Below are 18,391 nucleotides of genomic sequence, written 5' to 3'. Positions count from 1 at the left end.
TTTTTAATTCTGTGTGATAAAATGGGAAGCCCACAGAGCATTTCTGCTGCGTGCCCAAGAACTACGTGATCGTGAGGAAAAGCATGGATACAACTGTTAGATCTGCAAGCTGACCCAGGCACTGTTTCCATGGAATGTCAAATGACAGACACGTTATGGTTATTCTACCTTGGGTATCCATCAGATATTCTCAAAAGTGAAGGAAGTGAACCTGCCATTTTGAGGAAAAGAATTGAGAATATTTTCTGTCAATAAAATTTGAGTTTACAAACAAAAATTGGACTTTTAGAACACTGGTATTCCCCACCATGAGTTTGAGAGCTTCCCAATGTTTATATTCTGACGAGACTGGTGGTTATTAACAAATGTGATTATTTTTATATTGTAGAATAAAGTGTGTTTATGTTTGAAAGATCAGGATAACTCAGTGAAACATTTTTTAAATGACTTTTTTCATGATGTTTCAAAATGGTGCATGGGTAAAAATCCCCATTCAGAGTGCAAGATAGCACAACAGATTTTAGTGTAAAAGAGTACAAAAATTCACTGATATGCCTTCAGATTCCACATTGCAACTAACTTTAAAAAATCACCACTTTTGAATTTTGGTGATTTCTGGCCACAATTACCTGAAAGTGAAATGAAGTGAAGTGAATGTCGCTTAGTCGTATCCGACTCTTTGCGACCCCACGGACTATACAGTTCACGGAATTCGCCAGGACAGAATCCTGGAGTGGGTAGCCTTTCCTTCGCCAGGGGAGCTTCCCAACCCAGGGATTGAACCCAGGTCTCCAGCATTGCAGGTGGATTCTTTACCAGCTGAGCCACAGGGAAGCCCAATTATCTGAAAAGGTTAATTTTAAAACTTTTTCAAGTACGTATCTGTTTAAGGCCAGGTTTTCCTCATATACATAAATCAAAACAAATCACAACTTGAATGCAGACAAAGGTATGAGAATCCAGATGTCTTCTATTAGTGAAACATTAAAGAGATTTGTAAACATGCACAAACAACAAAGCCATTCTTGTCACTAATTTTTGTTTTTACTTTGGAAAATAATTATTTTCATGCTATCAATGCTGTATGATGTGTATTATTTTATATTTCTATATCTACAACTAGTAATTATAATGAGGTAATAAGTTACTTAAAATAAGCATATCCAAAACTTACCAGTTCAAATTTCCAATATAGTAACATTAATAGATAGTGTGTTAGTCACTCAGTCCTGTCTGACTCTTTTGCAACCCTATGGACTGTAGCCCTCCAGGCTCCTCTGTTCATGGAATTCTTTAAGCAAGAATACTGGAATGAGTTGTCATTTCCTACTCCAGAGGATCTTCCCTACCCAGGGATCAAACCTGGGTCTCTACCATTGCAGGCAGATTCTTTACTGTCTGAGCCACTAGGGAAGCCCTAATAGATAAAATCCACAGAAATAAAGACTTACTGGGTTTCAAATTAATTTAAGGGAGTAAAGGAGTCTTGAAATAAAAAATTTTTTAAACTGCTGGTTTGGCTAACAGCTTTAGATTTGGACATCTCCAGGTTCAAACCTTAATGCTTCTCAGTTGTGTGGACTTTGGCAAGATATTTAATTGCTTGATTCTCAAGTTCCCCCATCTGGAAAATGGGAGGTTCAATGGTCAAGAGCAATAATAATTTAAAAAAAAATCTGTTAAGAAGTAACACTTTTAACTTGTTGAATACACTGCTTAACACAGAACAAAATTATAACGATCTCGTGAATTTCCAAAAAGCACCATCTAAGAATGAATTAAGGGCTTCATTGGTGGCACAGTGGCAGAGAATCTGCCTGTCAATGCAGGAGACACTGGTTCGATCCCTGGATCAAAAAGATTCCCTGGAGAAGGAAATGGCAACCCTCCTGCCATTCTTGTATTCCTGCCTAGAAAATCCCATGGACAGAGGAGCCTGGCAGGCTACAGTCCATGGGGGTTGCAAAAGATTTGGACAAGATTTAGCAACTAAACAACAATAACAACAATGAAATAATCATAGGGTACCTTGTTACATATACACCATAGGTGGTGTACACCCTTAAGACCCAGCCTAAGCCGTTCTGTTTCCTCTGCCGGCCTGGCCCAGCCAGCACTGTTTCATAAAGAAGCCCAGGAAAGAAGATGCTCACCTCACATCCTTCAGTTCTTTCCTCTTTCTACAGGTATCCTCCTCTTCTCCTTGCTGACGTGTACCTCCCACCTGTAATCGCATGCCTATTCTCATCTCCCCATTGAGATACAGTGAACCAAGGAAGCATCTTTGAGAAGCATAGAAGCATCATATGCTTCTAAGAAGCAGAAGCATCTTCTATGACCTCGCACTCAGGATGAAAAGTAATTTTCTATCCTAATAGGCAGTTTCACTAAAATAAATTACCTGCAAAGAGAGTGAGCCTACAATACAGTTTCATGGATTAACACCTATCAAATCTATCCAGCTCACAACCATCAGTGCCTCTGGAATGTTATCACCCCAGCGTTCAAAATGTCACAACAGCTGCCTGTTCATAATGCACAGCCAATGTGTTCTCACAGTACTTGTCTCCTTTCAAGGGTATTTCAAGTCATTTCAAGGGCTTGGGTAAGTCATAATTCAATTCTTCTCTATTATTATAGTTCCTGAGAATAAGTGAATGAGATTATTTCTAGTCCATTTCTTATTTCAATTTGACTCCAAAAAAATTAATTTTCTTTCTCAAAAGACCATTCGCCTAAAAAGTTTTAGGCTTATATCAAAACTCAGAACACACCCTTTGCTTGACAAAGCTGTAGCTTAGAATGCTATCACAGCAGAGCCCCAGATTTTAACCTTGAAAGGCAAGCATGTGCCAAAAATGATTTTTTTTTCAGGACAAGTAGTTTTTAAAGGTAATGTTCCCTTTTCATTTCAGGGAATCATAAACTCCTAAGTATCAGGATACTTTTAGATAGAGAAAGTAACATTTTCTGCATGGATTTCCTTAGGGATATATCATTATTATACAACATTGTCCTATTATATAATATTATTTTCAACAAGCATAACAAATAACTGTTATCATATATTGAGAGTAACTGTTGTTGTTTAGTCACTAAGTCATGTCCAACTCTTTGACACCCCATGAACTGGAACCTGCCAGGCCCCTCTGTCCATAGGATTTTTCCAGGCAAGAATCTTGGAGTGGGTATTTCTTTCTCCAGGAGATCTTCCCAACCCAGGAGACAAACCCATGTCTCCTGCATTACAGGCGGATTCTTTACCACTGAGCCACCAGAGAAGCCTTGAGAGTAATTACCTTGCATTAAACCCTATATTGGGTCTTTCATAAGTTATCTTCTTTAGTCCTTGCATGTGTGGTAGGTCGTTCCAGGAGTGTCCAACTCTTTGAGACTGTATGGACCATAGGCCACCAGGCTCCTCTGTCCATGGACTTCTCCAGGCAGGAATACTGGAGTGGGTTGCCATGCCCTCTTCCAGGGGATCTTCCTGACCCAGGGATAGAACCTGTGTCTCCTACATCTCCTGCATTGGCGGATGAGTTCTTTACCACTAGTGCCACCTGGGAAGCTCCATTTAATCCTTACAACATTCCTATAAGTATTATTATTATAATTTTATAGATGAGAAGTTAACTTAGGTCACATGATAAATACAGAGACTTTATGTATAATAATTTAAGTGAAAGAACTGATAAGGGTGCATGGCAAAAACAGGTCAAGATCTCTCCTTCCCTAAGGCAAATAAGCACCCAATTACCTTTCTAATATGGTATCTCAAAGAGCATTAAAAATCTAAGGATTCCCTCTATAGCACCTTGCATTTCCAGAATTTCTCATTGTACTCATTGATTATATTCACACTCCTAACTTTTCAAAACTTTTTCCCCATCAAAAGTGGTCAAGCCAGTTAGCTTCATAAAGAAGAGTCCATTTCAGGTTTGGGTTTTCAGGACAAGCAAATTAGGTCAAAATCCTGGTGTGTGGTTTCATTCCATATAAGGGTATGCCAGACAATGCACTTTCATGAATTTTTGTGCTGCTAATGCCAAAATTTTCCAAGCATCTCACATAGGTAGTAGACAAGGGAAAACTTCAGCTGATGAAGATGAAAGAAAAATGTAAAACTCTTTCAATGTGCCTATAGTATCCTAAACAACAAACCACTCCAATTGCTTGCAGATTTGTACTGGCTTCTACCCAACCAGAGTGCCTCTACTCCGCCAACTTTATATTGGAAATGATCGCCCTGCCTTGGTATTTGATGGTCAATTTCACATTATTTCAGCAATGCTTGAAGAAATGCTTTTCAACAATTTGTAGAAATCCTGGCTGCAGATCAACCCACCATTTTCAGTCAAGAAGAAGTGCCAACAATAAGGGGTTGGCCTTACCTAGTGGAATCTAGTTCCGGATCCCTGAATATTGCAAAGTATTTAAATTTCCTAAACTCTGGATGCCCAACTATATTATATTAAATCACCACCACTTTCACTCCCAACAGACAAGCTCCATTGCTTTGATCCCAGAACCCTGATTAACTTATTTCCTTTCAGGGAAAGAACTGCCAGATGAGGCCAGATAAACAGAAGGACAGCATTCTGAACAAAGTATCTGGCTCTACAGCCGTCAACTTTGGGGAAGTCTTACCTTCTCTGGCCCTTAATTCTTTTAATCTGTGAAACGAGCAATCAATTTAAGCAATCCTAAATATCTCTTCCAGTTCTAGTTTCATGTCACTCTGATCCACTGTCCTACAGCACACTTTCTGAGACAAAGGTGATTATCAACCTTAGGTTAGAATCAGTTCATTTTCCAAATATTTCACTCTCCAGGTGCGAAGCATGTGAAATTATCCTTAAGGAAATGAATATTCTCACCCAGGCTCTGAAGCTAAAAATTAACCTTACATTTCTTTGACTTAAAAAAAAAAACACATATGCTGAAATAACTGTGGAAAATAACCACTTGGATGGGTTATACCAAACACAGTCAGAAGAAGAAGTAAACTGTTATTTGGGTAATTATTTTACAAGAGTCTGAAAAACAAAAACGTAACATACATGTAAAACTTGTTTTACATGTAAAACATGTAAAATTTCCAGTAGACCTACATTTCCAGTAGACCTATCACAGGAGAAGATTCTTAAAGACCTAAAGTCTATAGTTTTTCCCTTGTAAATCTCAAAGAATCAAAATCCAGAGGGGTTAAACAATTGCCAGGTGTTAAACAGGTACCTTGGAAAGAATGGAAGCTATAGAAGAAAATATTGATATCATCTGCCTTAGAGACAAAACACGCTATTTGAAAGTACTATATAACTCTGCCATACAATTCTAGAGAAAGGGAGTGCGTAACGAAGTTGTATTTGCTGGAGGCAAAGCAACCACGCTGCTGCATGAAAAACTCTTTGAAATGGTTAGTGCAAAGATTCCCCAAACTTTGTTTTCATGGTATGGATTTACACTTCATGGTCCTGAAATTTGGGGACGTAGGAAGAAGAGACTCAGAACAAAGTAAGTAAAGTAAGTAGTAACACAAGGAGGTATGTGAAGTGACACTGCTCCAGCTTCTGCCCTCTTTTGGCCAGAGAAGTGAGCAAAGTATGAGGCAGCTTCAAGTAACCAACTCAAAGAACTCCAGGGAAGGCTTCAAAATCTTCCAGGCTCTCAATCTACATTACTTGTTGGGGGTTCCTATCTTTCCAGGGAATCACTCTACATACACCATCACTGAATGCAAGGAAACAATTTTACTATTCTCATCAACATCCCAAATCTAGGACCGTCTGTCCTGCCTCTACTGATTCTTGTACAGTGAGCAATTCAAGAACTAAAAGGTTCCACCCGTCTAAACCTCAGTCAAAACTTACGATGAACAGTAAGGAAGCTTAGTTCTTTGGATATGATTCAGTCACTCTGTTAAGTGTCCAAAAGCTTTAGAGCTAAAATGTTCAGTGGGAACACTTACCCAATATGGTTGGTCCTTAAAGAAATTTCCAGTTCCCTTAGCACTTGCGTGGATTCTTGAACACGCCGTCTGAATTTCTATAATTCAAGAACACATAGTCTCACAAAAGATATTTTAGCAAGTGTTATAACTGTAGCTTACTTGTAATAAGTTTAACAGAATACAGAAACATCTCTGCTTCTAAAGCGGGCTTCTCTCACATTTCTTTTTTGCAAAGCACATAAATTTTTCTCACTGTTAACAGTCAGCTTATGCACAAGGACTAGGGAAAATGACTTATTTCATGCAATAACTGTCTCTAAGTAGCTTTTTTCTCCCCCTACCCCACAATACCTATGTGTTGGGGTCCCTGAAATCATTCATTTCAGTGATTCAGGAGGGCTCACAGGACCCAACATATAGTTATCCTTACAGCTAGGATTTATTACAGCAAAAAGTTACAAAGTATAATCCACTAAAGGAAAAGGTGCATAGAGTAAAGTCCAGAGGAAACCAGACACATGCTTCCAAGTCTCTCCTGAGATGGGTGACAAATGGCAATATTTGTGAAATGCTTTCGACCATGGAAGCTCATTGGAAACAGCGCTATTATTCAGTCACATAGTCATGTTGACTGTTTGCAACCCTGTGGACTGTAGCCCGCCAGGCTGCTCTGTCCAAGGGATTTCCCAGGCAAGAATATTGGAGTGGGTTGCCATTTCCTTCTCCAGGGGATCTTCCCAACCCAGGGACTGAACTCACATCTCCTGCATTGGCAGGCAGGTTCTTTACCACTGAGGCCCCAGGGAAGCCCAGAAACTTAGTATCTGGGATTTCTATTGGGGGCTCATCAGTTAAACACTCTGTGCCGAGCACATACCAGAAGTGCAGACTTCCAGAAGGAAAACAGGCATTCTGCGTAAACCATGTGGTTGGCATCAACACTTCAGGCACAGTGAGTCATCATCAACAGGGAATTCTGGGAACTCCCCCAAAATTCAAGTGTCCAGTTGCCAAACGAAAGCCAACCTTGCAAGCATGCCTTTCTGAGGTGGCGATCTCAGACCTGCTATATTTATTCTTTCTGCATTACTTCACGTGGAAGGCCCCTCCAGACACTTCCCTCTACTTGACGAATATCCTTCCTCATTCCCCTGCCTATCAAAATTCCATGTGTCCTCAGGATACCAGGGCTCCTTCTCCGCTGCCATGACTGCAGAAGGAACAGGGTCATCCAGCTCCAAAGACAAAGGCGTCCCAAGGACAAAGGACACGAGGAAGGTTAGAATGGAGGATTCCAGGTTGTGGGGAGGGGAATGCCCTGCCACAGGCCGGCCTTGGTGCCCCCCGGGAGGACTGGACTCCTGCTCAACACAGATGGGTTCCAGTTACCCTTGCCTCCTCTTCTGAAGGTCCTTGTGCTTCTCTACCAGCTGCCTCTCCAAAGACTCTCAAAAGTTTCCCCCTGACTGCCGTTCCTGAAGCACCCTGAAGACGCTCTCAGGGGTGCAACATCCAGGACATGTGAAATTAAAGCATCCCTGATGCCATGAAGAAACAGCCAGCCCCAATTTGTCAAGAATGGCTTAAGACAAAACAGAGTCATCTGTAGTTTGGAGGGACATCTACACCCAGTGTTTCTTGGTGAGCTTTCCAGCAAACGAGGACTGGTCTGTGGTCACACAGCTGAGGAAACCACTTCCAAGTGTGCTGGCTGCTCCAGAGGGGCCAGTCCCACGGCGGAGTCACAAGCCTTGGGCTGTCTGCACATGTGCCTCTCGGAAACAACTCAGCTATGCATTATGCATAGTTCATCGCCCGCAACCTGTGCTGGTTCCCTAACTCAGCCTTATGCTTCCTCTGGGCAAGGTCATCCCTCAGACAGGATGACAAGGACAACCGGGGTAGCACCAAGGATCTGACAGAGTACAGAGGATCCGCAGAAGGACTAAGAGGCACATATCAAAACAACGTAGCACAAAATACAGTGAGAACAGGTATGACGACAATAGCAGATAATATTTATCAGCCATTTACTATGGAAGGCGCTACACTTCTGCAACTGCAGGATTAACTGAGACACAACTAAACTGACTTCACGGCGTGTTCTGTTCTCTGGGCAAACTGTTTGAATTTCAGTCGAACTCTGCACCAAAGAACCTTGGCATATACTTCCCTAACACATAATGACTGCCAACACTCTGCATCTGTACAATGTACCCAGGATGCTTTAAAAAAACTTCAAAGGGAAACTGTGTGCCTGTGGGAATCAGCAAAAAAAAAAAAAAAAAAGAGTTGGGTACCATTTATTAGCAGAGTTCAGCCTTCCTCCAGCCCTCTCTGTAAAAGGCAGGCCCAGGGAGGAGTCCACGGAGACAGCTAAGCCCTGGAGACCCATATAATAGGTTTCCTTTTACATCTGCAGCGCCCACAGAGAACCAGACTTCTCTCTTCATGGCCTGTCGCCTTTCTCCACGCCAGACATGAGCACACCCCTGCGAAGTGCAGACTGAGACCCGCCTGGTATATTAAATAAGGAGGCTGGTTTGGAGAGATATCTAATTTAGGCTCTTCCTTCCCTGCCCTACAGGGTTTCATTTAAAACTACTTAGAAGAAATGGAATATGCTTAAGAAATTTTTTTCAGAAGACAGCAAATTAAGAATCTTCAATTCAATGGGAACAAAAGATTAATGAATGAAGTACTTGAGGACTCCAGATGCAGTTAAGGGGAGACTGCTTGGTTTAGACTGTCTGGCTAAAATGGAAAGCCTGATTAGAAATCTTTTACCCCATAATGCAACTGAGACTTGTAAACTCATTTTAACTGCAAGCCACGCCTTACTCCAGGCAAAATCTCCTTTTCTCCAGACTTTAAGCATGACAATTATGTTGAGTGGAACAGATCATTTCCTACTGCCAGCTCCTGACAGAACTCTTACTAAAGCGGGGATGATTGATCCAATGTCCATTTTAGGTGTTTGGTTTTTTGGTTTTTTCCTGAGAGCTGAATGACTGATCTTGAAAGATGAGGCTCAGGCCAAATACAACCATTCAGATGAACACACAAGGCCAGGGCAGAGATGTCAGGAACAAAGGTCAGTCCAAAGAGACATCCTTTGACTGGGGTCTCTTTATGAAGTTATTTGCAAGGAAGCAAGACACTTTCTATGCAGCAGATTTGTTGTTGCTTTGCATTTTGCATCCTTTGCCTTATCCTTTATCCTTCAAGGGAGAACTGGAACTGGGCCAGAAGATGCCACCTCCTCCCTCCAACCATCTTCCTCCCCATGAGGATCGGGGCTGGAGTCTAGGTGCTCTCTAGGAGTTTTCATATCTTGGTTTTTAAAGAATTTGACAAATGTTGAGGTGATTGTCGGGGATGGGAGATACTCTGGGTGAGGGGAACCTCTCAGAACTGTATCGGATTCTGTCACATCCAGCTTGGGGCTTCCCTAGTGGCTCAGATGGTAAAGAATCTGCCTGCAATGTGGGAGACCTGGGTTCCAACCCTGGGTCAGGAAGATTCCCCTGGAGAAGAGAATGGCTACCCAGTCTGGTACTCCTGCCTGGAGAATCCTGGTACTCCTGCCGGACAGAGGAGCCTGGCGGACTACAGTCCATGGGGTCACAAAGAGTCAGACACGACTGCACGACTGAACACACACAGAGAGAGCTCAGGACGCGTGTGCTCAATGCTGGGATCTAAGCCACCTAGCCAGAAGCTTTACAAGATAGGGGATTTCTGAAAATATTTCTCATGTAGACTTTTGCTGCCCTTGTGCAAAAGAAAGAATTTCTTTTCTGGGTTCTGTTTTATGCATATGGGTACACCTTCCTTTAACTTCCTCTAATCTGATGAGATTGAAGGCTGCGATATCCTTGGGGAAGGGCACAAGAAAGAAATTGAGAATGATGCAGTTGCCACACAGGGGGTAAGGAGTGGGTGAGATGAATTGAGAGAGTAGCACGGAGACATACACATTACCATAAGCAAAATAGGCAGCCAGTGGGAATTTGATGTCTGATACAGGGAGCTCAAACCTGGTGCTCTGTGACAAGCTAGAGGGATGGGGTGGGAGGTGGGAGGAAAGTTCAAGAAGGAGGGGACATATGTATATCGATGACTGAGTCACGCTGATGTACAGCAGAAATCAACACAATATTGTAAGGCAATTATCCTCCAATTAACAATAAATAAGTTATAATAAAATAAAAAAAATTAAGCAGCTGTCTCATTTAGGGGACCTGACAGAAGTTCCGTGTTAAAAAGAAATATGTGTACCGTATTTAGGAGGAGGGTAGTAGGATACTTTGACGGGTACATTCTTAGAAGAGGAGGCTATGTCATACACGGCGTCTAGGTGACAGCAGAGATCCACAGACCATTTGCCTCATCACTCCTAGACTTCATTTCTGCTTGTCTACATAGCAACCACAGGACAAAGGGCCAGGAAACACCCCAAAGGAAATAATAGTTGTTCTCCTTTGCTTGATTTCTTTCGGCAGAGGGAGGGCAGTGCTTAGAATGGAAGCAGGAAACAAAATTTTAAAATGTATCTCTGAGCCAAGAGGCCCGGAAACAGCAGCTAACTAGGGAAAGTGTGCCTTTCTGCTCCTGAGTCACGTGCTGAAACAACAGAGGGAATTCAGCTCAAGATACTGTCAGGGCAGCCCTGAAAGCAGGAGCTGTGGCAGGTCAACCGAAAAACAAGTGCTGTCTGGTGACGGGTCCTTCACCCATCGTGAGCAAGGGCGGGTCTGCCCTGAGACATCCCAGGGCTGATCCAGGCCCAGCGGGCTGTGCCAGGCTACATGCTTTACCACGAGGCATCAGTTTAAACCAATTGTGTGGCTGCACAAAGCAGAGCTTGTTTGTAAGAGGAGAGAGTCTGCTGAGAATGGAATCAGCTATTCTCTCCTCACCTTCTCGGGGCCTGGGGCACGGCTGGGGGAGAAGCCGCGAAGAGCATCAACACAGGATGTGAGCACACAGCTGGGATGACAAAGCCCCAGTGATTTTTCAAGGTCTCTGGAAACACACCAAGGCATGGAAGACAAGTATTCTTTTTGCGAGGCCTTGTTTTTCTGGGGGCCTGAACACCTCCGAGCTGAACTAACCACCCAGTATAATTATAAATGGCAGCTACTCAATAACCATCAGAGGTAGACAACTCCCATCTCAGGAAAGAACTTTTAAACACATTCTCAAGAGAGGATGACTTTTTTCTTTGTCTTTTCATGTTGTCAGGCTCCAACAACTCCAGGGTTGTTTTCCCGGAGGCACCGGCAGAGTTTATAACAGAGAGGAAGGAAGGTCTCCTCGAGGGCACGAGGATTGTCCCAGCCAGTGAGGAAGCGACAACATGCAGTGGAAACAAATCCATCTTACCTTCCTGGTTACTGCTGGATCCAGATAGCCTTTGAGCTTTTGAATATAAGTATGGGGAGGGTTCTTCACCTGGAATCGTTCCTGCAGGAAGCACGAAAGTAAAGTGAAAAGCATGAAAGCTCTGAAGGCATGAAAGTCATATTCACACAGATTGATGCCGCTGATCCAAAGCCGAAACGCACCCGCAGCGTGACTGTGGTGCTGCAAAGAGTCATCGGTTTTGAATCTTCAGAGTAGATGTTCTTATCCCCTCTTTGCCAAGGAGGAAACTGAAACTTAAAGGAACTCAGTCCTTCCCTAAGATGAAGCAGCGAGTCAGGGACACCAGGGGATTCAAACCCATGTCTGTTCAACTTGAGAGTCTGACCTGCTTTCCCGCGGGGCTCTGCAGCTCCCTTTCTGGAAATAATCTGCCTACACTGTGCGCAGGGTCCTCTTTCAGCAGGTCTTCCATCTGTTGCATATTCTTTGAAGCTCTTGTTAGCAGATCTTTTTCTTTTGAATATTTATTTTATCTTTGGAAATACCCAAAATTTGACTCAAACTAGATAAAATTAAATTGTTTCAAAAATGAGCAATGAGGCTACCTCAGAGATTGCAGTGAGTATGTGCATATTTGTGTGCAGGTGTGTGGCCATTAAAGGATTCCTAAGGCAGTTTCCAAATCAGAAAACCCCAAAATATTGTGATTAAAGGCACAATCACTGAAACAGCATATAATATATGTATATATAACACATATATCTCAGGTGATATTTGAATGTAGATCTGGGCTGAGGCCTGAGACTCTGCATTTCTAACATGTTTCATGCCGATGCTGTGGATGGAAGGACCACACTTTGAGAAACTCATGTCCATGTGTATTAGATTTTATAGGCCATAAAGTCCAAACCAGAAGTAGTAGTAAACTGGACAAATCCAAAGGCCCACACTATAAAATGGTTAAGTACTATATTATAGGCATATCATAATAAACTATATTCTGATGAGAAAGAACACACTGTACTTCACAGTGCTATTTGGATGGATCTTATAAACCTGTGGGGGCTTCCCAAGGGGCTCCAGTGGTAAAGAACTGGCCTGCGTATGCAGGAGACGTAAGAGTTGCAGGTTCAATCCCCGGGTTGGGAAAATCCCCTGGAGGAGGGCATGGCAACTCACTCCAGTACTGTTGCCTGGTGAATCCCATGGACAGAGGAGCCTGGCGGGCTATGGTCCATAGGATCGCAAAGAATCGGACACGACTGGAGTGACTTAGCACAGCGAAGCACTATAAACCTGATGTTGAGATGAAAGAGAATACATGATTTCTTTAACAAGAGGCATAATTAAATACTAACGGTTAGGGACACACACGGGTGGTTTATTCTCACACACATATACACACACAGCTGAGTGATTGCATAAAAATAATAGTCAAGGACCAAGACGGGGAAGGGGAATACAGACTGATTCTGAGAGGCTGGCAATGTTCTTTTTGACCTACCAGTAGTTACACTGTGCTAATTGTATCTTACTTATTATGCTATTCTTAAATTTCACAGCTTTTCCTGTATACATGCTGTATTTGACACACAGAAAAAGGTTATACAAATCAGCTCCAAAAGGGAAAAAACAAAAATTCATCATGAAATCAGAACAATTCTTATCAAGTTTTTTCCTACACACAACTCAAAAGATGTTTTCCTAGGAATTATTTTTAGCCTGATTATTGTTTACACCAAAATGGAATTCAGTGTTTCACAATGCTGACAATTGGCCAGCATAATAAGTGTTTGTTTATCCCATATAAATTTGTATTTCTTCAACACAGAGAACCACAACATTCTTCCTGGTCCACTCAAGGCTTCTTTGCTTACAGATTTAGAAATGCTAAATTTCCATTGCTAAATCTTATTATTATCAAAAGATCATTTTACTAGTGAAAAAATGTATTTTATTACTTTTTAATATTACTTTAAAAGAAAGTGGCTTATAGTGAGACGCCTATCAATACTTTCCCTTTACTTAAAAATGATCATGGCAAATTTCGTAATACACAAACACACTCTCCACAGAACCGTTTAAAAAAAGGGTCAGCTTATTATTTCTAATTATCCCCCCGAATTTTCAATCCCACAAGCAACTTTTAAATAATGATTCACACATATTCGACATCTTGGGTGCCACTGTGTCTGTGTATCAAGTCCTAATTTTTTTTTTAAACACTACCCACTAAGGGATCAGTTAGGATCCAACTGTCACAGGATTTTAGCAATAGCCCAGCTGAGGGCTAAAAGAATCAAAAAAGCACCACATTTCCAAAATGAACTGATAAGTGATCTAGGAACCAGTTATTATTTCCAACCTTGTGTATGACAGCAGCTGATGCCAGGGATACATACATCTGGATATAAACGAAACAATGCTTTTTAATAATACAATCCAATTACCCAAATTTTTAGACATCCCATGACCAGCAACAACTCATATCGTATTCTATTCTTCTATAGCCAATACTCCTTGCCTCTCTCTATAAAGTTCCTAACACACGATACTCAGTGAAGTTTACCTCTGGCTAATGCAGCATTTGCTTGAGGACCTAAAATTTTAAATCTGTGGACAGTTACTGAGAGATTTCTAATGTTTCTTCTTGTAGACAATGTCTTCACACCATAAGAGCTATATTTATTCCTTTAAAATAATTTGGCTGACTAGCATATATAATGTATTGACATTCACTAAGTTAGTAAAATCCCACTTTCTTTCTTAGGGTAGTTTTCTGTTTCTTACTTAAGACTGTGGTCTTGTTACCCAGAGGGACTTTTGCAAATAGATACACTTGCTGGTCCTGTTGGCTTGATTAGTTTCCTTAAAATTAATCTTTTGAAATTGTGAACAGGGTCCAAATTTAACAAGCATAATTTTTCAAATGTGCTTAGGATTTGGTATTGTGTTTTAGGCATTTTTTCTTCACTTGTCTGAGTAACTTACTAATATTAATTCTAAGAAACATAAAATGAAGAAAACTGATGCTTTAAAACACAGTCAGGGGACTTCCCTGGTAGCCCAGTGGTTGAGACTCCGTGCTTCCAATGCAGTGGGGGAACTAAGATCCTACCTGCTTATGCAACCAAGAAATAAATAAACAAAAAGATAATCATTGTAGATAAGTTTCAAAATGTTATTAAAATTTTTTTAAATTAAAAATAAAACACAGTGGGTCTACATCATGGTGACTTCTCAAAAAACTATACGGCTCTGCCTACCTCCAGGGATTCAAGTGAAATTTTTATGGACAAAAAATACAAAGCCCAACTATTTTCCTACAAGTTCGAGTTGTTTGTCTAACCTCAAAAGGAGCTACTGTTTGAGTTATAAATCCAGCACCTGATGCACCAAGCCTTTTCTGTCTGTCTATCTTCAACATGACCATTTGGAAAACAGAAACATTTGGGGGAATACATTGGAGAATTTAAGTACCACGTCAAAACATATTTATTTTGAAGAACTTTGGGTGGATTATTGGCACTATGCTTATTTAAATGAATATTTTTTTCCTCTGAGTACTAAAATTTTAGATTTTGCATTGAAACTCAAAATTGGTGTGACTGCAGTTTTCTATCATCCTCACTTCTGAGACTCCATAGTCCACATGTTATTTTCAATAACTAGTTACCTGCTTGTTCAACATCATTGATAAACGTAGCTTAATTAGATTAAACCCCTAACTTCAGTTACATTATATAGAAATATGGTTCTTAGGGATAAAAATTTGGTGATTTGTCAATAGGAATGAATAAGCCATCTGAAAGAGCTTTAAAAATACAAATTCCTTTCAAAATATCTAATCAAGCAGCATCACTAGCACTCTGACCTCCTGCTATTTATTTCCTTGCGTGACTGAACTTTCTTCATGAGATATTTCTAGATGGGAAATAACAATGGCTCTGAGGGTTTTAATCATTCTCTATAAACACTCAAAGAACTGAACCCAAATCCATTTCTTACTATTCAGGACACTATTGCTGACAAACTGCATTGAAAGAACCATGGGAGGAAAGAGAGGGGAGAACAGACCATTGTCTGAGCCTTTTGCAAATATTTTATTTTGATAAATTAGAGTGTTAGTAATTCAATTTCTCTGGTAACGACCAGAAAATGTCTTCCCATTGCTAAAAGCAACTTCATTTATACAAGTCCAAGAGCACAATTACCCTTTCCTCTGGAGCAGCACTCTCTGTTTCTCAAAGATAATCAACTTATCTTTCAACAACACTTTACAGTTTACCATATTCTTTAGACCTCTTAATTTACTCAAGCCTCCCTACCTGCCAAGTAGATATTAAGTCCATTTTACAGATGAGGAAACCAAAGCTCAGAGAGTAAATGATTTGCCTTAAATCACACACACCCACACACCCAGATCAAGGATTCAAACTCAAGTTTTCTGACTTTGGTCCTTGTTCTTTTCACTATACTGTAATAAGTGTGCCCATCTTGCTTTTGATAGAATAAGTTTTTAAAAGACAAAAAACATGCTCTACTTTGAGTTTTAATATATAGATAAATACTTGGCACCCAGTCCTTAATAATGTTCAAAGAATTAAACTTCTTTTAGATGCCATATACAAGTCACTTCTCGCATAAATTACAGTTATGTTGTTGTTTAAAAGTACACAAAGAGACTGAACACACTCTGGATTGGGCACACACCCAGTGGATTCTGTGCTGGATATGTCAGCCACACTCAGGTCATAGCTAAAGGACTTCTGCAGATAAGCTTGTGCTGTATCTCTCATGGCTCTGAAACTGCCTAGTGACTTCCATAATTATACATTCATTTCTCATCAACTCAATCCACTAAGGCTTACACCAGTGTCCCCTCTCCCCACTGGCCACCAGCAAAATCACTGACTACACACAGGCCAGCCCTGCAGATAAGAAAAATAAACAAAGCATTGACTGGATTCCACTAATGACCATGGTTCAAGTCTACGGCAACCCAAATTAAAAAACCAGGTCATTCATGTAATGACCTGTAAGGGAAAAGAATCTAAAAAAGAGTGGATATGTGTATGTGTATATAACTGATTCACTTTGCTCTACAGAAACTACCACAACATTGTAAACCAACTATACTCCAATAAGGGCTTCTCTGGAGACTCAGTAGTAAAGAATCCACTTGCCAACACGGGAAACGCAGGTTTGATCCCTGGGTCAGGAAGATGCCCCCGAGGAGGAAATGGCAACCCTCTCCAATATATTTGCTGGGATAATCCCATGGACAGAGGAGCCTAGTGGACTACACGGGGTAGCAAACATTCAGACATGACTGAGTGACTGAGCATGTATACTCCAATTAGAAAAAAAAAGAAAAAGAAAGAAAGAAAATCAGGTCATTCTTTAAAGAACTTAAATGAAGGGGCTGTGAGAGAGAAGTGCTAGATTCATTAGGTAAGTCACAGTGCATGGAACTCGTCTGCTATGCTACAACATGGCCTTCTCTATTAGACACAGACAGGCAGCCTTGGATTCTTTCTAACCAGCTGAACTTTTTCTCTGGGGCCTCCCTCCATGCTGCCCTCTCCCCACTGAAATCTAATAAAGTCTGTCATTGAAAGCCTTTCTGCATAAAGGTTTGGAATTGGACATTCCACTCACCTAGCATATTTCTGATCCCTTGCATCCTCTCCATCCATGTGTATAATTATATAAGAAGTTACTTAATTGAGGTTAATTTTGCATTGCCTGGACTTACAACAAGCATGTTATAAGCATTTCCGCTCCATAAATTCTATTTGGATAAGCAGCTCCAAAATCAAACAGAATTTCATTCAAGTTTATCTTATACCTTCATATTCTGAGGTTTACAGGAAAAAAAAAAAAAAAAAACTATAGTGAGTCTCTAGGAAATGAATGGCTCATGGGGGACACACTTCGTGCTGAGTTTTCTCCCTGTTTGGAACAGTCACAGGTCACCGGCTCTATTTCAGTAGTGGATTAAGCAAAGCTATACAAACTGCTTAAACACCCTTAGAGACAAATTAGACATCACCATCATTACACCATTATTAATGTTTCATTATTCTGCTCCTGTTATAAATTTAGATGGTGAAAATTCAAAGGGTTTTTATGTGTGTGTGTGCTTTGGGGCACATCATAAGCTCTCTAAGCTTGAATGATTTTTCTTCCTAGCTGAAAGTATTTGGGCTTCCTTTCCCAAGGCTGAGTAAGCCAACTCTTGTCTCTAAATGAGCTCTAATTACAATCAGCATCACTGCTGCCAGTAAGGAGTCATTTGTAGGACTTAACTTGGTGCTCAAGGCTCTTCAGAGCTACACGGACAGGAATAACTTATGTCCTCAAAGGGTGTACCCTCTAAAATGGGGAACACTGACACGAGTAGGTGAGGGGAAAACTCAGAAATAAAATATCGCATGAATATTGTACATAGACAGAAGTGATTTACGCGATATAGCAGAGACCAAGAACCAGTGCGTGGGTGCGGGGAGCAGGTGCCAAGACCAGAAACCAGGTTTCCAAGCAGAGGGACTAAGGTAAGCCATAACGTCTCAGCTCTCACAAGGGTAACAACTTACACACACAGGGAAAAACCTCACACACACAGACCCGGATTCCCCTAAGAAGCTGAGCGTATCCAAGTCCCCGAGGGAAAAAGTACATTCCTTATTTCCCCAAAAAGGAAAAAAAAAAATTCTGAAACTTCAGAAAGTCTGCCAGACCACTACCCCACCTACAGAAAGTGTGTGCATGAAAGAGGAGGACAGTTAAGAGAAAACAAAGAAAAAGCTTTAAGACTCTACCTACTTATAACAATAGACAGCCAAGAAAGCACCTTCACGTGGAATTCTAATTTTGTCTAACGACTACCAGAGGCAGCTAGTGCCAGCTGGGCTACCATTTAGAAGGATCCCTGTGGTTATTACTGGATGAAAACATTTTACTAGACAAGTCCCGGCCTCTGAACATCTTAAATCTTGCCATCACATTTAGGTTTCCTTTTTCCAGGCACTAACATTAAAGATGCCAAAGTGAAAAGAAAAAAAA

General features: G+C 41.0%; 1 protein-coding gene across 5 annotated transcripts in view; it reads right to left on the bottom strand.

The window, feature by feature from the left end:
- FMNL2 (formin like 2) overlaps positions 1-18,391 on the bottom strand; it is a 326,764-nt gene that overhangs the window by 96,833 nt on the left and 211,540 nt on the right. For all 5 annotated transcript variants that reach the window (XM_065931549.1, XM_065931550.1, XM_065931548.1 and 2 more), the window contains exons 3-4: positions 11,342-11,422; positions 5,972-6,048 (exon numbers count right to left, since the gene is read on the bottom strand). In XM_065931549.1, coding sequence (XP_065787621.1) covers positions 5,972-6,048; positions 11,342-11,422 — 158 coding nt within the window. The remainder of the gene's footprint in view (positions 1-5,971; positions 6,049-11,341; positions 11,423-18,391) is intronic.

The sequence above is a fragment of the Muntiacus reevesi genome, chromosome 3 (assembly GCF_963930625.1).
Source record: "Muntiacus reevesi chromosome 3, mMunRee1.1, whole genome shotgun sequence".
Classification (NCBI taxonomy): Eukaryota; Metazoa; Chordata; class Mammalia; order Artiodactyla; family Cervidae; genus Muntiacus; species Muntiacus reevesi.
Note: the sequence above shows the minus strand (reverse complement) of the source record. Positions and strands in the feature narration are given on the sequence as shown.